The 26,389-nt window shown below is 43.6% G+C and overlaps 1 protein-coding gene across 1 annotated transcript in view; it reads right to left on the reverse strand.

The window, feature by feature from the left end:
• LOC124594261 (neuroligin-2-like) overlaps positions 1 to 26,389 on the reverse strand; it is a 335,593-nt gene that overhangs the window by 252,025 nt on the left and 57,179 nt on the right. Inside the window, exon 3 of the mRNA XM_047132625.1 lies at positions 19,506 to 19,689. Within this exon, the coding sequence (XP_046988581.1) occupies positions 19,506 to 19,689 (184 nt within the window). The remainder of the gene's footprint in view (positions 1 to 19,505; positions 19,690 to 26,389) is intronic.

The following is a 26,389-nucleotide window of genomic DNA, read 5'->3' on the forward strand; positions in this document are numbered from 1 at the left end:
TAGCACTGAAGTTGGCTGTTGTGCGCCTAAATTGAAACGACCCTCCAGATATAGTTAGTGTCAGTTGTTCTCAGGACGCAAATGACAGAGTACGAGACTGCACAGCCCTTAGCGCTGTTTCCATCCTTGCTACCGTCCCATGTCCAACTTTTGTACCGCTCTCTTGTTCGGTTTTTCTAACGAAACGAAGAACACTTGAAAATTATCCGTAGGTGCAGTTGTGGACAACCGTCATCTGCATAATGGAATGACGACAATCAAAATTTATACAGGACTGGGACTCAACCATGAATTTCCGCTTTCGCGAGCGGCTGCCTTACATAAGACTATCCGAGAACGCTCCAGGGCCTGATCGAAACTTGCATATGAGGTCAACCGTGACCGTACAATCTGCACTCGTACATTTATTATGGACGTTCCCGTAAGGGGAGTGATGAACACAGGCATTGCGATATTGTATTTATTCGTCGAAAACGAGCAAGTGACTTTCAATTATAATGTTTCCCCTGTCCGGAATGTAGGAGTGCAAGTTGTAGGCACACCGCTGACGATATTTAGAAGTTTAGGTCCTGCCGTGGAGTGTGCTCGTATAGCCTAAAAATAAGGCGCGCGCTGGCGATTAGTGGTAAATTTTCATCGTTGTTATTCCATTATACAGCTGGTGGTTGTCCATAATCAAAACTGTGAATACATTTCAAGTGTTTCATAAAGGCTGTAGTCGCTGCTGTGCCTGTCATTTGAGACATGCAACTGTGTCGGAAGGATCATTGCGTTATAATTCTGAACAGCACAGCCATTGCAATATCGTAAACGAAGGAGTCTTTTGATGATACAACCTCTGGTGGTCCGCTTGAATCTTCGCGCATAACGGTCTGAATGGGTAACTTCAATGGTGATCAATTTGGACAGGGCACAACGCGTCGAGATATTTCCTCAACATTTATTTCTCAGCACAACCAGCCCTGCAACACATTTACTGACTTTTCAGACTGTTTCTGACAACCCTCTATGTATAGAGGTAGCGTAAGGATAAAATAAGGGAGTTGGAACGTAAATAGTGGCAACTATTTATTCAAAACCGATACGAAAGAGTTACATGTTTGCACCTGTTACTGTCTTTCAAAATACTCACAACCGATGTGTAGAACCCATTGCCAGAGATGTGGGAGGCGTAGTATACGGTTAGCAGAGCCTGTTCTGTTGAGGGTGCGAATGGAGCGGTCTACTGCCTATCGAATCTCTGAAACGGCTCTGAAGCGAATGCCACGAGTGTTTCCTTCATCTTCGGAATCAAATGCATAGTATTACTGTTCGTTTTTGGAGCGTCACCTGCGACTAGCTTTGCGAAAGAAGCGGCGGCACTTTCTGCGCAAACCACCCACGATTTTGCACGGCTGTACCATCCACCATAGTCCCCGGACTTAACTCCTTGTGACTTTGATTTTATTCCGAAGATGAAGGAACCTCTTCGTGGTATTCGCTTCAGAACTGTTCCAGAGATTCGACAGGCAGTAGACCGCTCCGTTCGCATCATCAACAGAACAGGCTCTTCTAACGGTATACTACGCCTTTCACATGACTGGAAACGGGTTCTACACAACGCTTTTAACTACTTCGAAGGACAGTAACAGGTGCAAATATGCAACTCTTTTGTATCGGTTGTGAATAAATAGTTGCCACTATTTGAGTTCCAACTCTCGTAGAATCGTTTATGTTTGTAAATGAATCAAAGCAGCCAACCAGAGAGGTGGTTTTATTCAACGTTTTACCACGGTTTCGACGGATGTCAACTCATCTTCCCTAGGAAAGCAGTGACAAAATGTCGCAACAGAAATAATGGAGAAATCTGACATCTGTCGTACGAAAAACTGCTGTCAGTGCACGTCATTGTATACACTATAAAATATTCTCGCTGCTACGATAGGGCCTTGACAAGTAAAAATAGCTGAAATCCAGCAATAAAACCTATCAAATAAAACGTCAGGTCATATAATGAATTGTACTAGAATTTGAGATATAGATGGCCTCCTACGTTGTACCTCAATATATATTATAGTTTCGTCATGAGATGCAATTTAAAATTATGCATATTCAGGTCTTCTAAAAAATATCTCTTATAATCACTCAAATGGAGCACAGCGGGTGTTAGATGATAATCTGAAGTCTTAGTTTCGTAACAATGTATACTGATTTTGGTGATAATCCATGATTTTCGAAGTCGGTGAACTTCTATATGCCAACCGAAATAAATCAAGATAAATGTGAATAAAATAATACTTTAGCAAACAGATTGCGTGTTCCAGTTTGGCAATGTCGGATTCTATTCAGATGAATAGTTCCTCCTGTAAGTTCGTAGACCTGCATTATCGGTATCATTTAGAATAAAATAATTTTGGGTATTAGACTGCGTCACTGTATACTAACAAAGCAACTAATTGCCGTCGTTTCGACCAAATTGCTGCGCTCCTCTTCAGCACCGTTCACTCTCCTCTTCAGGGCCGTTCACTCCATCCTAAAGAGGACCACAGCAAGTCAGTCAAAACATAGGCAATTAGTTGCTCACTCCGTCCTGAAGATGACTGCAAAATAACAATCGATACGTCGGCAATTAGTTGCTCACTCCATCCTGAAGAAGACAGCAGCATGTCGGTCGAAACGTCGATAAATAGTAGTTCACCCCGACCTGACGACCACAGTAGCAAGTCGAACAAAACGTCAGCAATTAGTTGCTTTAGTAGTTTACAATGACGCGGTCGAATACCTAAAATTATTCTACTGAAAATAATTCTTCGGGTTAGAAACCTGTCAGCGGTTAATTGCAAAAGCACCCAGGGCGAGATGGCACAGAAGGACCTTGGCACAAGCAGACCAGGTAGATGCGGAGTGCGCGTGACGCCCGGCTACAGTAACCAGCGGGAGCGAGGCGGCCCTAAATCAGAGGGGGTGTCGCTTACGGGTCGCTTAGGCGTGGCTGTGCGCCCTCCGTCCCTTGAGGCTCCTCCGAAGCGGCCGAGGACCTGGCAGATTTACGGCGACCACCCCATTTGTCTTCTCGCAGCGCCCGCCCGCAGTGGATACAGTTCAGGGCGCGCCTGTCTCCCATATGAGCATGTAATCGCACGCGTTGCGCAGCTGCTAATGGGCTAAGCAAGTGCGTTACCCTAGTCATAGGCCTACCTGGAGCGAGGAACACGCTCCCGCAGCTGTAACAGTATCCTCTTCTGCAGTCACGAAAATATCTTCATTCGTTCTTTTAACTACCTCCTCTGTGAATAAGCCGTTACTGTCTCCACTTCTGGCGACTATAGTTCAATTCATTTATCTTGCGGCTCGCGCATGCCCGCCCAGACGCGGGCGATTGCTGCGTTGCCAGTTGCACACGACGCATGCGCCAATACAAGCAGCGCCATAGCATAGCATAGTTCGCAAGCTTACGTGTAGGGGGGAGCGCGCAGTTCATGAAGTAAAGCCACCACGGCCGCATTAACCCTTTCGCTGCTACTAAGACGTGCTCCCTGCATTCCGAGCTGTGCGCGATTTTGTCACTGCACTGCTCGCCTGTGCAGACACATGGTGTTCCGACTGTTTTGACACTCTTATCAATCGCCGGCCGGTGTGGCCGTGCGGTCTAGGGGCTTCAGTCTGGAACCGCGTGACCGCTCCGGTCGCAGGTTCGAATCCTGCCTCGGGCATGGTGTGTGTGATGTCCTTAGGTTAGTTAGGTTTAAGTAGTTCTAAGTTCTAGGGGACTGACGACCACAGATGTTAAGTCCCACAGTGCTCAGAGCCATTTGAACCAGCCAACTCTTATCAATCGATTCCACAAAACCTATTTGGCTCAAAAATTAGGTTTTTACACATCTTCTTGACTGATACCTTCCCCCCATGAATGACTTAATTCTGTTTCGACGTTCAACGCAGTTTTTATGCAGCATTAAATGTAGTAAACCATTGCACGAAATTTTGAAGAGTTTGCAGAGTTAAAAGTCCATAGAGTATACTTTCCGTATGGTCGATTTTAGTTGCCACAATGTTGAGAATAAAATGTGAGCAAGATACCTCAATTTCATGTAAAATTTACTGTATTACAATAGCTCATTTAATTGAAGTACGACATAGGTGTCGTATGTAATATTGAGAAATATTCCGTCTTTATGGGGGGAAGGTATCAGTCAAGAAGACGTGTAAAAATCAAATTTTTGGGCCAAATAGTTTTTGTGAAATCGAATGATAAGTGTTTCAAAGCAGTGGGAACACCATGTGTCTGCACAGGCGAGCAGTGCAGTGATGAGAAAATCGCGCACAGCGCGGAATGCGGGGAGCACGTGTCTGCAGCAGCGAAAGGGTTAATGAAGAGACAAAGCACTAGAAATTTCAAAAAATTGCATTCAAACGAATATAATTCGTGAAGTAAGGCACTTCGATATTGTTTTTAAATAATGAAAATACTAAGCACCGCACAAGGTTTGAATTCATAACCTTTCGCGTAGCAGCCCAACACCTTAACTGTTATGCTAACGCACCTCGTCTGACTACATGGCGCCATGAGGACTATAACACGTCACGCAAAATACTGATAAACACTGTTGGTATGACTATGAAATACTCATGCTTTGTCGAAGTACAATAGGAAATAAACAATTACCGCTGTTCTTTATTGCGAAAAAGCGGTTCGTGAGAGTGATACAAACACCTTTCCCTGCTATCAGCGGATTTAGGAGTCTTATTGCTTGCTTGGTTTAATTAATTAATAGAATATGAAGCAATTGGTATAAAGAATGCTTTTTCCAAACTTTCTAGAAAAGAATGTGTGCTATCAAGACATTGTTTTTGTTCTATTACTTTATTTATGACTGAACATTTCTAAAACTGAAGACACTCGTCCATGCTCTGCACTGCAGTCGAGATGTGGCAACGTCGTTCTCTGTTCATTGACTGACTGCGTTTTGTGACGTCAGATGCGCAGAACGAACCTAAAGTCGGCCGCCAACATAAATGACGCGCACTTTAGTACATTCTCAGCGCATGGCGTTTGTAACGATCCGCTAGAAAATTTAGGACCTGAATTAATTTCTTTCCTGCTCTTGTCTTCCTTCCAGATAATCTGCCAAGAACTATATTTATGATCTCATTTCCACCTAGAATACGCCACATCAATTACTATACTCTTCTTAGATACATTCTTAGATAGATCGCCATTTCTCTCATGTCGCTCCATTTCATTTTGATCCATATTTCATCAGAGCTACATTGTAGTACCTTCCATAACTCAAATCCAGCTTCATCAACTATTATTTTCTTCGCAATACAACAAGATAGTTCATAAAAAAACCTGTCCCGTAAGTGTTCACTTCAAGCTGAAGTAAATACTATTTCACAACATCTTGACCGTTATAAATGTAGTTTAATAATTTTTATTACTGCCCCCCCCCCCTCTCTCTCTCTCTTCCTCTCATCCTCCTTCTCTCCTTCGCCCTCCTACTACGGCGCATTTTCGCTAGTGTTTCAGATTTTACAATGTGTAGCTAGAGCCAGGCGTGACAAACGAATGATAACACACACACAACACTGGTGTAGTATTCAAAAACATGTATTATTTATTTTACAAAAAGGTGTTCAGCTGTTACACCATCATCAGATACAAAGATACGTATGCGATGCTGTGAAAGTTTGTTGGATGAACGATTTCAAACTTTTGCTTCTATAAAGTATTTCTGTTTCCAGAAATGAATAATGTTAATGTAAGATTTAGGAGAAAAACAAGCGGGATTATTTCAGTGTCAATGAGATTACGATTATTTGACGAAGATAAAATATCTCAGATATTAACTAATGAGCCATATACTAATTATAGCAGTTGTTCATAGAACAAAATAAACTGATCTGTAAACTTTGGTGGCATATTCCAAAGTTGTGGCTGAACAAAGTAATTTTGTCTCTCATAGGTCCTAAATTACAAACAGATAAGGTGCGGGATGAAAATTATTGAACGTAATTTAGTTACAAACTTACGGCATGCACACATTTATTCAACATGTAAACAGCTCTACAGATATTCTGATTTAGGTTACGACATGTCCGATATGCCTGCCTTCATTGATGATTATGTGACGCAGAGGAACAGTAAAATTCTGCAGGAACCGCTGAAGTATATTAAGTACCGATTTTATTTCGCTTTTCATGTCGAAAACAATGCAGAGAGAGAGAGAGAGAGAGAGAGAGAGAGAGAGAGAGGGAAAGACAGACAGAGTATGTGTGTGCGTGTGTGTGTGTCAAGAGCGGAGAGAGAGAGAGAGAGAGAGAGAGAGAGAGAGAGACAGACAGAGAGAGAGAGAGAGAGAGAGAGAGAGAGAATCTCCGTAAGAAACGAGGGTATTGCCATCTTATGCAATGGGCCTGGTAGGAACTCGAGGGAAACAACAATGTCAGGCAGCACAAGTGACATCTGTAAGTGATTAACATAAGTGCCGTAAAGAGCCAGGGACCTTTAAAATGTAAAGCACCAAGGTTTCGAGATATTGTTACCAACATTGTATTTTAGTCTATACGGCAATAATGCGTAAGTGGTTTGAAATATTTGGATTCTTTTGTTATTATACAGATTGCGATCTCCTATATATTTATTTTTTTAATTCATTACAGCTTTCAGTTAAGGGAAACAATTGTCAGTGTTTTTTGCTCTTGGTGTGTGTAATAAAATAGAAATCGGAGCCCATTGCTCATACGTGGTGATCGATTACGTTCGTATTTTCTGAAAGCACCGTAGTTTCGCGTTTGTTCTTTATGCAAACCAGTTAAAAATCCATTTCGAGAGATCTGGTTGTAGATTTGCCTTGAACTGTGGTAGTGGCGATTTATTAAGTGTTATTCTGGCGTCTTGGCGCATAAGGCGGGCGATACCAGCAATATTCTTCAAAAATTCTCATATATATTTTCTTGCAATCTCCGGATTGCATTTGTTATGCTATGAAGCCACCACTGAAATATTATTACGAAAGGAGTATTTCTCGTGGAACAGAGCAGTTAACCTCACTGCATATTACCTCAATAGCTGTAAACTGGCCTTATTCACTATGAAATTCAGGTTATGGCCCAGTACCTTGGGCACCGAATTTTTAATTAATCGTATTCACTGACTGCAAACAGCAATGATATACAACTCGGAGGCGGCGTAACGTACCTAATTTTTTTATGAACAATTATTTCTCGGCACAAATTTCCCTGCAACGCCCTTAGAAGCTTCTCAGATTGTTACCGATCACCCTCTATAAAACACCTCGTCCGCCTCACGACTGAATCCGATACACATGATTTCTGTGATCTAGTAACTACGTTACGTAAGATCAAATGTTAATTAGGCTGGAAGAAGCCTGTTGGAAGCTGTTGGAAACAGATTTAGTCTCGTGCGAATATCTATCCTACTTTGTACCACGTGTAGGCTGCTCTCCTTCTATTTCCATCGAATAATTGATATCTCAACGGCTCTCAACCGTGGTAGTTATCGAAATAGTGATATGTTACTGTATCAGCAGCAAAAGTCATAAAATTCTAATACAGTGACTGAGATGCAAAATGTTACACTCTGATACGTTCAGCAAACACTATCAGACGGATGCTCCCGTATTGCTGCGTCTGTGCTGTCGTTAATTGTAATTTCATTGAAATGCGGTAGTCGTCTTCAACGTCCTCTCGACCCTCTTTCAAACGTTTATAATATTCTTAAATACTTTTCTTAGTCACAGTAAACTCGAAAACAGCCTCAGTCAACATTTAGAATGCAGTGCTGCGCATTATTCCATTCTGAAAGAAAAATTTTATGTAAATTCTTTGATCCATTCTTTTTCTAAAGCAATAAGCCGTCGAGCACTCGAGAACACACAACATTTTCTACTATCCCGAATGTATAAAGCCCGCTAAATTTGAATAGTCCCTTTGCGGTTTTGTATATGTGTGTGTGTGTGTGTGTGTGTGTGTGTGTGTGTGTGTAACGACTGCTACTATTCACGCTTTTCAAACAACATGCATAGTTTTTTGAGAGTACATGGCAACTACACTACTGGCCATTAAAATTGCTACACCACGAACATGACGTGCTACTGGCGCGAAATTTAACCGACAGGAAGAAGATGCAGTTATATACAAATGATTAGATTAACAGAGCATTTACACAACGTTGGCGCCGGTGGCGACACCTACAACGTGCTGACGCGAGGAAAGTTTCCAACCAGTTTCTCATACACAAGCAGCAGTTGACCGGCGTTGTCTGATGAAACGTTGTTGTGATGCCTCGTGTAAGGAGGAGAAATGCGTACCATCACGTTTCCGACTTTGATAAAGGTCGGATTGTAGCCTACAGCGATTGCGGTTTATCGTATCGCGACACTGCTGCTCGCGTTGGGCGAGATTCAATGACTGTTAGCAGAATATCGATTTGGTGGATTCAGGAGGGTAATACGGAACGCCGTGCTGGATCCCAACGGCCTAGCGTCACTAGCAGTCGAGATGTCTAGCATCTTATCCGCATGGCTTAAAGGATCGTGCAGCCACGTCTCGATCCCTGAGTCAACAGATGGCGACGTTTTGCAAGACAACAACCATCTGCAGGAGCGGTTCGACGACGTTTGCAGCAGCATGGACTATCAGCTCGGAGAGCATGGCTGCGGTTACCATTGACGCTGCATCACAGACAGGACCGCCTGCGATGGTGCACTCAACGACGGACCTGGGTGCACGAACCTCAAAACGTCATTTTTTCGGATGAATTCAGGTTCTGTTTACATCATCATGATGGTCGCATCCGTGTTTGGCGACATCGTGGTGAACGCTCATTGGAAGCGTGTATTCGTCATTGCCATACTGGCGTATCACCCGGCGTGATGGAATGGGGTGCCATTGGTTACATGTATCGGTCACCTCTTGTTCGCGCTGACTGCACTTTGGACGTTACATTTCAGATGTGTTACGACCCGTGGCTCTACCCTTCATTCAATCCCTGCGAAACCCTACATTTCAGCAAGATAATGCACGACCGCATGTTGCAGGTCCTGTACGGGCTTTTCTGGATACAGAAAAGGTTCGACTGCTGCCTTGGCCAGCACATTCTCCACATGTCTCAGCAACTGGAAACGTCTGGTCAATGGTGGCCGAGCAACTGGCTCGTCACCATACGCCAGCCACTACTCTTGATGAACTATGGTATCGTGTGGAATCTGCATGTGCAGCTGTACCTTTACACGCCATCCAAGTTCCGTTTCACTCAATGCCCAGGCGTATCAAGGCCGTTATTACGGCCAGAAGTGGTTGTCCTGAGTACTGATTTGCCTGGATCTATGCACCCAAATTGCGTGAAAATGTACGCACATGTCAGTTCTAGTACAATATATTTGTACAATTTTAATGGCCTGTAGTGTACTTACAATGGCCCTTTGTCAGCAAGAATTAAAACTTCTTAGTTAGTGTTTTCATTATGTTAAATTAGTGCGTCACTCAAGTTTCTAATTGCCTTGAAATCTAGTCTCCGCTGATAGCCGAGATGTACTTCTACCAAACCCACTACGCGGTATGTTCAGCTCAACCAAATGTTTTGTATAACGTAGGGAGGTATTAAGTGACATAGCATGAAGAACCAAATTGTATTTCTAATATTTTCGGCGCGATAAAAATTTACGTAAAGCGTAACGTTACCTGATTATGTCTTTACATATATGAATGTTCTGCCAGCTCTGGAAGCTCACATTTGACGCTTGAGAAGAATATGCTCTTAAGAAATCACTTACTAGAAATCAATGTCAATGACACTAATAATCACTATTTTCTAGTTGGACCTTTCAAAACATTATTTTCGCTAAATAAAACCTGATAAAACAAAATAATCCGCTGCAGCAAGTAGTCCAAATTAGAAGGAGAAGAACTATCCATTTCCAAAGCCGTAACAAGCGAATTTGCTCGAAAATACACAAGACACATGGAAAAATTAATGAAAGTTGAGTCGGTAGATAACCCGAGAGGAAAAATTACGGAAAATTCTTGGGACTGGGATAAATACAGCGTCTCCCGGATCATACATAAATCACCGGTAAGCGGATTACGGAATATTGCTTTCACTGGAACATTTATCAGAAGAGCACACACTAAGGGTTTAGCAGCATGCTTCGTTCTGCAGCCTCGTTTAGCAGCGATAAAAATAGCAACCTATGCCTGAAGATGGTAACGTGATCTCAGTCATGAATCCGACATCAAATTCTGAGGCTGTGCTTACGTGGCTCCTCTACGTGAATAAAGAGATGTTGTAGGAATGCTACTCTAACTGCACCCACCGTTTCCAGTCACATTAGCAATAGAAATAGGTCGAACGTTAACTGTTACAGACCCTAAAGCTGACCTATGTGCTTTAATTAAACGGAACAATTCACGCAGGACTCTTTGCTTTGCACAGAATTCCGTTCACGATTAAAGAGTTATCCACTTAGAACCTTAGGTTACCTTTTAGGAAATACTGCAAGCAGCCACAATTTCTTTTACATTGATTTTATTGTAGTATTACTAGTTTTGGGCCTGAGCGCATCTTCAGATGGTAATGTTGACTTCACTGCAAGATTCACATCTTTGTCCTAAATAATTAAATGCCTAACGCTAGAACATTATCTGTACTATGAAGATGTATCGTCGCGCGGAGTGGCCCCTCGGTTTGAGACGCCATTTCACGGATTGCACGGCCCCTTCCGCCGGAGGTTCGAGTCCTCTCTCGGGCGTGGGTGTGTGTGCTGTTCTTAGGATAAGTTAGTTCAAGTTAGTTTAAGTAGTGAGTAGGTCTAAGGACCATTGACCTGAGCAGTTTGGTCCCTTAGGAATTCACACACATGAGCATGACTAACAAGTATCCAGAAATGTGTCGGATCTGTACAAATATCACGTTATTTCACACTGCAGAAACGAATGTATGCGCCGACTTGTATTTAGTTCGGTTCACTATCAGAATGGTTTGTGAAAGAGGATGAAACCTATGTCGCCGGCCGATGTGGCCGAGCTGTTCTAGGCGCTTAGTCCGGAACCGTGCTGCTGCTACGGTCGCAGGTTTGAATCCAGCCTCGGGCATGGATGTGTGTGCTGTCCTTAGGTTAGTTAAGTTTAAGTAGTTCTAAGTCTAGGGGACTGATGACGTCAGATCTTAAGTCTTATAGTGCTTAGAGCCATTTGAACCATTTGCAGCCTATTTTTGTAATATGTAAAGGACGGATTCTCATGAAGTAAGCAGAATTTATCCTCATATACAAGTTTAAAACTATTTAATCACAAAAAGGTTGTTATACTTCAGGACACAAATGTAAAATCTTTTCTAAACTGTACACCACAAAAAATTGACTTTGGGGCACAAATGTAAAACTTGCAGAGAAGTCAACTCTACCGTATGGCGAATCGGATCTGGTAATTCTACAATAAAATCATTTTAACAAGCTTGTGGCTGATTACAGTATTTCCTGCAACATAATTTACGATAAATGCTTCGGTGTTCTCTAAACAAGACGTATAAATGAATCTTAGGTTGCTTTTTACGATGTAATAAACACATCAAACTCTGAAAACGGCCCTTATGTGCTAAAACATTAGTGTTCAATAAAAGTTTTTGGTAACTACGAATGAAATCAACAGTTAATCTGATTTGTTTGGAGCCATAAAAAATTATTGTAATGAAGGCACATCTTCCGGTAAAGTGAACGGTCTCATAGTCGTGGGTCATGTTTCTACGTTCACGGGGAAAACGAACTTTAGTTCAAAGTAAAATTTCGTACAGAGGCTAGGGGTAACGATAAGACATTAGAAAAAAAGATACAAAAACAGTCATCGAGTTTATCAGTCCCAGGCTCCTTTCAGCGTGCTGTACTACGGTAATAACATTCCTGGCGTTTAAACTTAATATATTGACGATGGTATCTAGCTAATGTTGACTGCTGCACTTATTTACATAAAGAAACGTTTTTTGCGTGTAGCTTTGAGAATGAGAGGAACTCGTAGACATTGCATCATTTGAATCGGTGTGCTTTTAGGTTTTTGAGACGTTCAGCTGCCTGTACCCGCAGTGAGAGATTTCTAGTAAAGTTTTTGTCTTTTTAACTAATTTCCCCCCGCCCCCCTTGAACCACGGACCTTGGCGTTGGTGGGGAGGCTTGCGTGCCTCAACGATACAGATAGCCGTACCGTAGGTGCAACCACAACGGAGGGGTATCTGTTGAGAGGCCAGACAAACATGTGGTTCCTGAAGAGGGGCAGCAGCCTTGTCAGTAGTTGCAGGGGCAACAGTCTGGATGATGGCCTGATCTGGCCTTGTAACACTAACCAAAATAGCCTTGCTGTTCTGGTACTGCGAACGGCTGAAAGCAAGGGGAAACTACAGCCGTAATTTTTCCCGAGGGTATGCAGCTTTACTGTATGATTAAATGATGATGGCGTTCTCTTGGGTAAAATATTCCGGAAGTAAAATAGTCCCCCATTCGGATCTCCGGGCGGGGACTGCTCAGGAGGACGTTGTTATCAGGAGAAAGAAAACTGGCGTTCTACGGATCGGAGCGTGGAATGTCAGATCCCTTAATCGGGCAGGTAGGTTAGAAAATTTAAAAAGGGAAATGGATAGGTTAAAGTTAGATATAGTGGGAATTAGTGAAGTTCGGTGGCAGGAGGAACATGACTTTTGGTCCGGTGAATACAGAGTTATAAATACAATTATATTTGACGGTAGTATCTGTTCCCGAAATAACAGTTACCGTGGGTGACCATTCAGCTTTGCTAGAAATGAAATGATAATTAAATAGACACCCTAGCTGCAAACAGGCGTTGATGTTCTTCATTGGGGACATGTTGAAAATGATGGGCAAACATCTATTAGGCGTACTACGAATGTAGTGGTGTGGACATGTTGGGAATGTGGATCTCACGGGGAGCGTGCAAGGGATAAGTCCCTGCAGTCGCAATATCATCTGTGCCCACGGTGGCTCAGATGGATAGAGCGTCTGCCGTGTAAGCAGGAGATCCCGGGTTCGAGTCCAGGTCGGGGCACACATTTTCAACATGTCCCCAATGAAGAAAATCAACGACTGTTTGCAGCTAGCGTGTCCATTTAATTATCATTTAATTTATAAATACAAAATCAAATAGGGGTATTGAAGGAGTAGGTTTGATAATGAATAAAAAAAACAGGAGTACGGGTAATATACTACAAACAGCATAGTGAACGCATTATTGTGGCCAAGATAGACACAAAGCCCACGCCTACTACAGTAGTAGAAGTTTATATGCCAACTAGCTCTGCAGATGACGAAGAAATTGATGAAATGTATGATGAGATAAAAGAAATAATTCTGGTAGTGAAGGGAGACGAAAATTTAATAGTCATGGGTGACTGGCATTCGATAGTAGGAAAAGGAAGAGAAGGAAACGTAGTAGGTGAATATGGATTGGGGCAAAGAAATGAAAGAGGAAGCCGCCTAGTAGGATTTTGCGCAGTGCATAACTTAATCATAGCTAACACTTGGTTTAAGAATCATAAAAGAAGGCTGTATACATGGAAGAACCCTGGATATACTGACAGGTTTCAGATAGATTATATAACGGCAAGACAGAGATTTAGGAACCAGATTTTAATTTGTAAGACATTTCCAGGGGCAGATGTGGACTCTGACCACAATCTACTGGTTATGAACTGTAGATTAAAACTGAAGAAACTGCAAAAAGGTGGGAATTTAAGGAGATGGGACCTGGATAAACTCAAAGAACCAGGGGTTGTACAGAGTTTCAGGGAGAGCATAAGGGAACAACTGACAGGAATGGGGGAAAGAAATACAGTAGAAGTAGATTGGGTAACTTTGAGGGACGAAACAGTGAAGGCAGCAGAGGATGGCTAGAGTACAAATGTAAGGATGTAGAGGCTTATCTCACTAGGGGTAAGATAGATGCTTCGTACAGGAAAATTAAAGAGACCTTTGGAGAAAGGAGAACCACTTGCATGAGTACCAAGAGCTTTGATGGAAACTCAGTTCTAAGCAAAGAAGGGAAAGCAGAAAGGCGGAAGGAGTATACAGAGGGTTTATACAAGGGCGATGTACTTGAGGACAATATTATGGAAATGGAAGAGGATGTAGATGAAGATGAAATGGGAGATATGATATTGCGTAAAGAGTTTGACAGAGCACTGAAAGACCTGAGTCGAAACAAGGCCCCAGAGTGGATTACATTCCATTAGATCTACTGACAGCCTTGGGAGAACCAGTCCTGACAAAACTCTACCATCAGGTGAGCAACATGTATGAGACAGACTAAATACCCTCAGACTTCAAGAAGAATATAATAATTCCAATCCCAAAGAAAGCAGGTGTTGACAGATGTGAAAATTACCGAACTATCAGTTTAATAAGTCACAGCTGCAAAATACTAACGCAAATTCTTTACAGACGAATGGAAAAACTGATAGAAGCCGACCTCGGGGAAGACCCTACGACATATCTTAGAAGAAATGTTAAGGAAAGGCAAACCTACGTTTCTACCATTTGTAGACTGAGAGAAAGCTTTTGACATTGTTGATTGCAATACTCTCTTTCAAATTCTGACGGTGGCAGGGGTAAAATACAGGGAGCGAAAGGTTATTTACTATTTGTACAGAAACCAGATGGCAGTTATAAGAGTCGAATGCTATGAAAGGGAAGCAGTGGTTGGGAAGGGAATGAGACAGGTTTGTAGCTTATTCCCGATATTATTCAATCTATATATTGAGCAAGCATTAAAGGAAACAAAAGAAAAGTTCGGAGTAGGTATTAAAATCTATGGAGAAGGAATAAAAACTTTGAGGTTCGCTGATGGCATTGTAATTCTGTCAGAGACAGCAAAGCCCTTGGAAGAGCAGTTGAACGGAATGGACAGTGTCTTGAATGGAGGGTATAAGATGAACATCAACAAAAGCAAACCTAGAATGATGGAATGTAGTCGAATTAAGTCGGATGATGCTGAGGGAACTAGATTAGGAAAGAAGACACTTAAAGTAGTAAAGGAGTTTTGCTATTTGGGGAGCAAAATGACTGATGATTGTCGAAGTACAGACGATATAAAATATAGACTGGCAATGGCAAGGAAAGCGTTTCTGAAGAAGAAAAATTTGTTAACATCGAGTGTGGATTTAAGTGTCAGGAAATCTTTTCTGTAAGTATTTGTATGGAGTGTAGCCATGTATGGATGTGAAACGTGGACGATAAATAGTTTAGACAAGAAGAGAATAGAAGCTTTAGAAATGTGGTGCTACAGAAGAATGCTGAAGATTAGATGGGTAGATCACATAACTAATGAGGAGGTATTGAATAGATATGGGGAGAAGAGGAGTTTGTGCCACAACTTGACCAGACGAAGGGATCGGTTGGTAGGACATGTTCTGAGGCATCACCAATTTAGTACTGGAGGGCAGCGTGGAGGGTAAAAATCGTAGAGGGAGACCAAGAGATGAATTCACTAAGCAGATTTAGAAGGATGTAGGCTGCAGTAGATACTGGGAGATGAACAAGCTTGCACAGGATAGAGTAGCATGGAGAGCTGCATCAAACCAGTCTCAGGACTGAAGACCACAACAACAACAACAGCTAATTTTCATTTAGAAAACACTCGCATTCCTGCATGTTCATTATATAACAGGGATCATACTTAAGTCTTCGAATAAAAGGGGAACGAAAACCCACAATAAATTCATCGATGTAGTCATTGCACAGGAAAGTTATGCACATAATGAAATAGTAATTAGTGTTTGACTGTGTTAATATGCAGGAAGAGTAATATTGCCTTAGTAATAAGCATTCGAATTTATATTTGTCAGTAAACAGCAATGTAACTGCGCCTCTCAAAACATAATATACGTTACCCAAAGTACATTTACATATGTGTCATCTGCTTCTTTATTTCTCCTCCTCTATATTAACAGCAGAAGCAAAATAGTAAGTTTGTAAATACATGTCTTTAAATCATTAAGACAATCATTTTACCTTTATTTTGTCTCTACACTGAACGATAAGGAGTGCAGGAATATGATTCGTACTTCAGGAACCAGTTTATTTACAAGCTACCGATTACACTCTTCGAGAATGACAAAGGCGGAGGTATACTAGGAACAGTCTGAAGATGAAGGAATATTCCAGTTTTTTAATTCAGAGATACGTAAACAAGCATCTGGATAGTAAGGTGCAGGTGTAGACTCGAATCTGAAAATAGTTGCACGGTTAATGTCAGGCTCAGATACAGACTAGGACAACATTTAATAATGATGATAAGCAGAGTGAAGTTTACTAGAGTCTTTAACAAGAATAAATCTACAAGGAAGTGGGATATTGAAGTTTATATGCACTATGAGATGCATTTCAACTAAACTAATGCTGTAGATGCTGCGAAAATGAATACCACAGTATGCAGTTAGTTAAAGGGGAATGGATATCACTGCAAAGGACAATCACAGATGACAGTTCCGAGGAAAGTAATTGTGGAGAAATATTGGGTAACAAAAGAAATATTTCAGTTAATCGATGAGAGAAAGACGTAGAAAATTTTCAGGGATAGAAGAAATACAACAATATTCGTCGTTTATGAATGTAATAATCAGGAATAGCAGTGCACGGCTACGGGAGAAACATGAAGAAACAAAAAATGAAATGTTGAGCTTAAGGATTGATCCGGTGTATAGAAAAGAGAAAACAAGCTGCAGTGACACTGAAAGCAAAGGCAGAACGTTACCAGCGAAACGCGAAATGCACTGTTAAATAGAGATGATAGAGCTGATAGGTGTGTGCACTTCACTGAAGGCTTCTATGAGGTAGAGAACTTATCTTATGGCGTGGGATAATGGTAGCGCCTTCGCTTAGTAATGAAAGCGGTCTCGGTCCCGGGGTCCAAATCAGCCACCGCCTTAATTTTAATTATTAATCAGCATTGGCATCCGAAGACTTCCGGCATAAGAAGTCACCCTCATTCTGGCAACGGCCTTGTCCAAAGGGGTGGAGGATTGGACTGATGCTCAGTGCAACACCTTGTCCTTTGGGTTGGAAACTCCCCCTAAAGTCGGAAGAATTAGCAATGATCAACGGCAGGAGGATGCATAAGGCAATGGAAACCATTGTATTAAAGACACATAATGTATATAAACAGGACATGTGGCCTGTACTGCACAGGCTCGCAAAGTGGTGATTGGGGCGGAGGGGGGAGGAGGGAATGCTGCCAGACACCCAGGCATAGGGGCTATAATCAGTCGGAACTATATGGTTCCAGAGAACTTCCTACGAATGGAAATTTGAACGGAGCTTGGGATTCTAACACGGGTCTCCTCTCACTTAGAAGATGTGCTAACCAGTAAACCAATATGGCGCAGTGACTGTGCATCTCTTTACAGACTAGTCTAGCATGCCTCACCCCTCAGTCCAAATTCCCATTCTCGACTCAGTTCACTTGGTATTCCCCCTACACTCGAACAGCTTTGCATTTGCTCTCCAACTGTATTGTAATAGCACCTGAAAATCGAACAGAGCTGGGGTCCCTGCCTGAAACGAAGGCACAGGTGCTTCAATCAACTGAAACTTTTTGCTTTGCGCTTCCAGAGACCTTTCCAAGTCTCAAACATCTACGTCTTACATGTGCAGACTGAAACGGAGAATCAGAACTTGTACCAAGACCGAGTTTGAAGGCGATTCTCCTGCTCACTAAGGGAGGTACGCTAACCCCAGCGCCATCCTGGCACACTGGCTTTACAGAACTGCCCTAGCATGCGTCCCACCTCCGTCCACATTACCATTCACGTCCACGATTTCTTCATATCACCAAGTGCACTGAGGCGTGGGTGGGAATGTGGATTGAGGTGGGACGCACACGACGGCAGTTCTGTAAAGCCACTGTGCCAGGATGGCATAGTGGTTAGCGCAACTGCCTAGTGAGCAGGAGACGGGGGCTCGAATCCCAGCCTTGGTAACAACTTTTATTCGTTTTTTTTTCTTTATTGTTATTTTGAAACCTGTATTACAGGCAGGCCTGCAGCAGCATACGACGCCGCTCTTTGGCCGCAGAGAAACACAAATATACAAATGAAGACATTTAGAGAAAAAACATGGGGGACATATAAACGGAGACAAACACTTTTTTAAATACAAGGTGCCGTTGATGGGCGTAGAGTCCAAGATAAAATTGTTCAGACACTTGGACACAGACAGAGACGAAAATTGTCACACTTGAACGTAGGTGCACAAAACGAATAACACTGAATCACTTAAGCACAAAACGACGGCACACACAGGACACGAGGCATTGATCTCCGGCGCGCGAATGTTCACTAACCGTGTCCGAGTCCGCGGACCCGCCAAGAAAGGAGGAGGGTGAGTGAGTGAGGGAGAAGGGAGAGCAGATGCCATGGGCAAGGGAGATAGGGGTAAGGGAGGAAGGGGGAGGGGAAGTCCGGGGGAAAAGGGAAGGAGGGAGGGTATGGGGGAAAAGGAAAGCAAAAGGGAGGGAGGGTGCCTAAAGGAAAGGACACAGGAAGTGGGGGGGGAGGATCAAAGTTGATAGGAGGGGTAGATGGAGGGGAGGAGGACATTATCAGGGAGGGGGGCTGGCGGAAGCCACCTAGGGAGAGGGTGATGAGGGTGGAGAGATGGAGATCAGGTGGGACATGGGAATACAGGTGCAGCAGTAGGCGGGGGTGGGAGAGGATGGGTGAGACAAGCGGATGAGGAGGATCGAGTTTGCGGGAGGTGTACAGGATCCGTATCCTTTCAAGGAAAAGGCGGAGGTGGGGGAAGTGGATGAGATCATACAGGATCTGCGTGGGGGAGACGAGACGGATGCGATAGGCGAGGCAGAGAGCATGGCGTTCAAGGATTTAGAGGGATTTATAAAAGGTAGGGGGGGCGGAGAACCAGGCTGGATGGGTGTAACAAAGGATAGGGCGGATGAGGGATTTATAGGTGTGGATGATGGTGGAGGGGTCCCGACACCACGTACGGCCGGAAAGGAGCTTGAGAAGACAGTCGGGAGTGTGCCTTGGCTTGGATTGTCTGGAGATGGGGAGTCCAGGAGAGGTGACGGTCGAGAGTGACGCCAAGGTACTTAAGGGTGGGAGTGAGGGCGATAGGACGGCCATAGATGGTAAGATAGAAAGCAAGGATGCGGATGGAAGGGGTGGTTTTGCCTACAATGATCGCCTGGGTTTTGGAGGGATTGACCTTGAGCAACCACTGGTAGCACCAAGCGGTGTACCGGTCAAGATGGGATTGGAGAAGGTGTTGGGAGCGCTGCAGGGTGGGGGAAGGGCAAGGAAGGCAGTGTCATCGGCAAACTGGAGGAGGTGGACGAGGTGTGACAGCTTTTATTCGTTTCTTCAGTCTGCATTTATACATATTGAATAAATGTGTCACATTGGAGAGTAACATAAACACATGATGTAGTTACAGTCAAACTTAGCCACTGCGGGCGACAGAAGGCTTAGAATAGCGGAGAACACTCACCGCTGGCAGGGACGTAGAGGTTGAAGAAGAGGCAGTCCTCGCTCTGGTTGCGCAGCAGCGGCAGCATCCTGCGCAGCTGCAGGTAGCGACCCCTGGGCATCCTCAGCAGCGCCGCCGTGCGGTTCGAGATGTCTGGCGGCCTCTGCGGGCACACCGGCCCCAAGGTGTCCGCCAGCCGCGTGCCCTGGTAAATCACACACAAACACATCTCCGCTCACCCTGATGTTCGTTTGTTTCCAATTTAAGGGTAATTAATCATGTAGATTCACATACACTGACGGAAATATATGAGTTCTATTCTGTGTTCATCTCAATCGCATAAGAGTGGTGCCAGTATCGCCACTATGCGAATGCTAATCAGAATTGCTTTAAATACGAAGGTCGTTCAGTAAGTGATGCAACATGGTTCTTCTTTCCTGAAAGTGGGATGGCTTTATTCAGGATTCCATTACGCAGAATTATTGCCTAATATTCTGGCTACAAAACCTATTTTCCAATACAATCTCCGTTCAGTGCGACGGCCTTACGCTAAGATACTGAAAGGGCCCGTATTCCTGCATGAAGCCGCTCTACTGGTTGACGTCGGAGCTAACGTCTTGTTGCTTCAATAACCTCCCAAAAATTCACATACTGCTTTCTGCGGAGTGCATCCTTCAATGGGCCACGCAGATGGAAGTAAGCTGCGAGATCTGGGCTGTGCTGCGGATGGGGAAGAACAATGTAATCAAGTTTTGTGAACTCCTTTCGGGTGTGCAGATTCCTGTGACGCCTTGTTTTATCATGGGTTAGGATAAGATAGTTAGCATTTTTGTGGTGACGAACACGCTCAAGTCATTTCTTCAATTTCCTTACGCTGGCGCAACACGCTTCTGAGTTTATCAATGCACCATGATGGAGACCTTCGAACGTAATAACACTTCAGAGTCACAGAAGACTGTCGCCATGACTTTGAAGCCTGAGGGTGTGGCTTTGAACTTTTCCTTAGAAGGAGTGACGTTGTGACCTCACTACATTGATTGCCCTCGTGTATATGGTTCAACAAAACTGTCGCGGTCAGCCCCTTTACGCGCCAGCATTTCGACACAGATGCTCCTCCGTTGCTCTTCATGGTATTTTGCTACGTGGCGAGGAATCCAGTGGACACACATCTTTGAGTACCCAACTATTTAACGAGTGTATCGGCACTCCCAACAGACACGTGCAGTTGACCAGCGAGGTGTTTGATTGTGATCCGTCGATCATCTCTAATGAGAGTGTCCGCACGTTCCAACACTGCAGTAGACACAACTGCGTGCTGTGTTGGTGGTGTTGCTTGTTCTCTGAATAAACTAAATGAAACTCCTCCCGGACAGGCTATGAAGGCCAAACGGTACCGACCGGCCGCCGTCTCATTCTCAGCCCACAAGCTCACTGGATGGGGATATGAAGGGGCATGTGGTCAGCACACTGCTCTCCCAGCCATATGTCAGTTTCCGAGACCAGAGCCGCTACTTCTGAATCAAGTAGCTCCTAAGTTTGCCTCACAAGTGCTGAGATCGGACAGGTTTGTGCACTTTATTGAGATGATGAGAGAGGCGTCGTTCAACGACTCTCCCTTTCTTTTGTTCACTACCACATCTTCGTAGACATTCTGCAGACGTCTATGACTATCTGCGATACTCTTGCTTTCCGTCAAGCTCTCAGCTAAGAACGCACGGCCGTTACAGAAGCCAATTTGAAGCTGCAGCCACGTATCGGAAATTCGTGAAACGAGAGCCACGATACCCCACAGGAAAATCGCCGTACGTCCAACTGAAACAGGTGGAGCATAAAAAACTGTTTCCTTGCTTACTGAATGACTCTCGTACGAACTGTAACTGTCGTGAGTGTTAGTTACCTTTGAGATTGGACGCAGTGAATTGGTATCAGTCAAGAATGCCTTTAAGACTACAAGAAACATCATTATTAGTATCTTACAAGGTCTGAATGGGGTCGCGCAAAAGGACTACGAGAAGCTGGATGTTCCTACGCTAATACTGCAGAAAGAATTTCCAGGAATGTAGCCACTGTACGTGCTTGCTGGCAGCGGCGATCGCGGAAAGATACTGTAGCAGGAATACCGGTCTCTGGACGCCTACGTGGCATTATCGAGAGGGAAGACCATCGTGTTCAATATATCTCTCTGCCGCATCGTACTGGATATGCAGCAGCAATTCGAGGAGCTTCTGGCCCAATAGTGACCTTTTTTCTATCACAGTTACTTGCTGGTTTTTAACTAGAATATAAAAACATACCTCTAACATTAACTAACTACATGCTTTTGTGACAATTTTGAATACAGTGACAATTTTTATTACAGTGACTAGCATTTATCACAATGTTTCTCATTACATTTACATATCTGCCGACACTGGGCGTTCCATTAAGACGTGATGAGCACTATTTTTCCGGGGTAGTTCCAGTTAAAAATCGGCCGTGTACGTATATACGGAAAAAATGGCAACACCAAAAAATAAAGAATGCAGAGTAATGAAATTTCGGGAATACGTTTGTCGAGATATGTATAAGATTAACATTGCAAGAGCACAGTTTAAGGTAAGCGTGAGATTAGCCACTGCAAACGTGAAATACTGGTACATTAATAACCGGTGTAACCAGCAGAATGTTGAATGCAGGCATGCAGACATGCATGAATTGTGTTGTACAGGTACCAGACGTGGGATAGAGCTCCATATCTGTTGCACTTAGTCGCTCAACACAGGGACGTTTAATGTTGGTTGTGGATGACGCTGGACTTATTGATGTCCCATACGCTGTCGATCGGTGACAGATCTGATGATCGAGCAGGCCAATACAACATGTCGACACTTGTTGTTGATGTTGTGTAGTAGTAGAGCATATTGGGTACAATAGCTGTGTGAGGGCGAGCGTTATCTTCTTTGGAAACATCACTGGAACGCTTTTCATGAATGGCAGCACAGAAGGTCGAATTGCCAGACTGAGTAACAAAGTCAGGGTGCGTGGGATACTTAAGAGAATGCTCCTGCTGGCATATGAAATTGCACCGTGGACCAAAACACAAGGTGTAGGTCTAGTTTGTCTTGCACGCAAACAGGGTAGTTCCCTTTGATTGGCCTCCTTCTAACCAACACACAGCCATCATTGGCACCGAGGCAGAACCAGTTTTCATTGAAAAACACAAAAGACCTCCATCCTCTTCTCTAACACTGTAGTCGCATATGGTGGTGGTTTTGGGTCTCTGGAATGAATGCTACAGAGTTGTCCTTGAAATAACGTAATTGAAACAGTTCCTTGTGTCACCGCGGTTCCAACTGCTGCTCAAATGGCTACTGCAGATGCTGTACAATGCGCCAGAGCCATACGCCGGGCGCGTGTTCTTCCCATTCGACACTGCCACAGAGTCGGGTCTTCTAGGGACCATACATTCTCGTTGCCACCGTTGCCAGCAACCATGTGCGTTGGTACACTGCTGCCAAGTCCTTTTGCAATAGCACAGAAAGAACATCCACCTTCTCGCAGCCGTAATACACGACCTCGTTCAAACACAGTGAGGTGTTGACAATGGCGTTTTGTATCCACAAAGGCATTCCTGACTAACGTCATCTCATCATGTCGAGTCTGAATTAAAACTAACGCTACGTACGTTGCACTGTGTATTTAAAGCAAACTGATCTGCATCCTCATAGGGCGACCCTTATGTGACAAGTGCAAAATTTGAATAGACATCATCAACTTCAGGTTATGCCGCACAACTCTTACTTGGTACTGTGATTTTTTTTCCGTCAATATGAACCCATCCAAAACCCTACAGGTACTACTAGTTGGTCAGACTAGGCTCATTAGCCCAAACTATCCGGAATCCCTAACACCTCTAAACATGCACGTGACAAATATCAACTTCTCACCTTCCACAAAAAATCTAGGAATAATAAAAAACAACTGAAAATCATAATTAGAATGAGCACGTAACTGCAACGGGCAAGAAAGCATCAGAATATCTCTTTGCTCTACAAAAATATGAAAAGCTCTTCCCTTTCGACCTGCAAAACAAGCACTTCAACTTAGAATGTCTTATTACAGTGACGTTTTCCTGCAAGCTCTTTCTCAGGATAGTTCACGGTGCTTGGAACCGGCTATGAATGTCTGTGTTCGTTGTATCTGTGATGTTCGATTCCTGGATTTATCTCACCATCACACGCACTGCTGTCTCAGCTACCTGAACACAAGCGCTTGAGATTACCGTATCCTCTGTCCTCTGTAATGTCTTGCTGACATACACTGTCCCCCATTTCTCTCTGCTACCTTATCGCTATTGTCTGTGCAACATGGCAGAAAAACCCGTCCTCATCAGAGCAAAGTCCTTTCTGTCCCCCTTCATCATTCAGCCGCTTTTTCGAAGTCCTCGTCTCTAGCAGGAACCTGACTCTGGAATACCCTCCCACAATATTCTATGGAAATGAATAACATCCCCACCTACAGAAGACATATCTGCTAAAGAAACAATAAGTACATCGCACTCGCTATCCTTGCACATCCTTTTTTTCAACCAGACCTACCTCATTTCCGTTTATTTTTAGTTGATTCAGTCTTCCTAAATTTCATTTCCCCCGAACTCGCTAGATCAGAAAACATATTTTCTACGCTTAAAATTCATTCCATATATTGCAATATCGTTATTGATACTATGGTCAATATTATTATTATTATTAAGGTGGCCGGAGTGTCCGAGCTGTTCTAGGCGCTACATACAGTCTGGAACCGCGCGACTGCTACGGTCGCAGGTTCGAATTTTGCCTCGGCCATGGATGTGTGTGATGTCCTTAGGTTAGTTAGGTTTAAGTAGTTCTATGTTCTAGAGGACTGATGACTCAGAAGTTAAGTCCCATAGTGCTCAGAAGCATTTGAACCATTTTTTTTTGTTATTATTGTTACAATTAGTGGCAGCAGCTGAAATAGTACAAGCACTACCAGTATTTACTGTATTAGTTCATAGTCAGTATTAGTTACTCAGTTCGTTACTATAGGCAGTCAAATCATTTCAATACTATTGGTCGCATTACAATTGTTACTTCTTAGGTAACTATGATGCACAGAAGGTATTCTATGACGGATACCCTCGTCTAGTGTAAGAGATGTCCTGAAAATTTGTCTTCACATATGGCTTGTGAGTCTAAAGCATGTCTGTTTGTTGATGGCACTATGTTGGTGGTGGAGGATGTACAGCACAACAAAGGTAGCTTAACAAATAGTTCAGTTCAACTTCACTGATCGTAGGAAATAAATTGATGTTAAATCACAAGACGACTCAATTTTTGACGGTTTCTAAAACACAATTGAACTAAACGTCAAATTTGGATTGCAGAGAACGTGGTAAGACTAACTAGCCTGAACGAGATTTTAATTCTTAGGTGTTTGGATAGAAATCTGTCATGGTAGTTCTTGTTTAGGACCTTGTTTAAAACGGAACGCCGATATATTTACCACTGGAACTAAGTTTGCAATATAAGGCAGTCCGATACGAAAAATAATGTACTTTGTTTGTTTTAGTTATGACATACGGCATTACACTTCGGTATTTCTGTCTCAGAAAGTGGCAGTTTGAACAATACGTCATGTACGCTCGCGAGACCCTTATCGACACCTATTCATTAGACCAGGAGTCCTTGCACTGGCCTCTCAAATATACTATCTTTAATATCGGTGCTGTTAACACTATGAGGTTATTCCCGAGAATTATCAGCTTTCACTGAATCAATAGCAGATATAAATCTGTATTTGCAACGCACCTCCTTGGCTCTTGTGCAGAAAGACGCCTAGCATTCTGCTGCATCCATTTTTAGTAAGCTACCACTATAATTACGTAATGTAACTAGTAGCCCTCCCATTTTCAATTCAAAAGTGAGGAATTTCCACGTGGCTGACTCGATATATTCTGTCGAGCAGCTCTAACACGAAAGTTAAAGTAATTTCTTGTATCTTATTTTTGATTACGATAATACACAGGCAGATCATGAACAATCTGAACAGCTCGTAAGGGTGTTGCAGAAAATGTTGTGCTCAAAAATAATGCTTAAGATAAATAGTCGATGCATCCCGCCTTGTCCAGTTAATTAGCATTTAATTTAGGCTATCAGGTACTCACGCTCGGAAATTCGAGCTGCCGGCAAGAAGCGGTGGCGCCAATCGCTTCTCTCGTTTGGTTTTCTGAAACCGTGAGCCGTGTTAAAAACTGCTGTTTTGAAGATCGCGCCGCAGCGCGTAGTGTGAAGCAGTCGCCCTCCGTTTTTGGCGGTGGCGCCGCTGTGGCAGTCGCAGCTTTGGTGTCTCCCTGTGTTGGGAAAGGGGAAAGGTTACCTGTTCACTTGCATTTAAGGGGCGCTATGAGCTCGCCAGTCACCCCTCGCTCCTGGTTTCCAGTACTTGGACAACATTGCACACACGGACCTCAATACTCCTATCACTACACAGGATCTCATTGCTACACTCCGCCCAAAACGCAACAGCGCTCCTGGTCACGATCGTGTCACCTACCGTCACCTTCGTGAAGCTCCTGTCTCTTTTCTCTCCGCCCTGGCCAGGCTCTACAATGTAGTCCTGTCCACCGGTTACTACCCCGACCTGTGGAAAACCTCCCGTATCCTCATGTTCCTTAAACCCGGCAAACCGCCGTCCGCCGTCTCCTCCTACCGTCCCATCAGCCTTACCTCGGTCTTCAGCAAGGTCCTGGAATCTATCCTCACCCAACGCATCCACCAGCATCTCCACCAGCACCGCCTCCTTCCCGTTACCCAGTGTGGCTTTCGGCCGTCCTTCTCTTCCGACGATCTTCTCCTTCACCTCACTCATCTCCTTTCCGAACAGCTCAATTCCCGTCGCTCCGCAAT

The sequence above is a fragment of the Schistocerca americana genome, chromosome 2 (genome assembly GCF_021461395.2).
Source record: "Schistocerca americana isolate TAMUIC-IGC-003095 chromosome 2, iqSchAmer2.1, whole genome shotgun sequence".
In the NCBI taxonomy this organism is placed as follows: domain Eukaryota; kingdom Metazoa; phylum Arthropoda; class Insecta; order Orthoptera; family Acrididae; genus Schistocerca; species Schistocerca americana.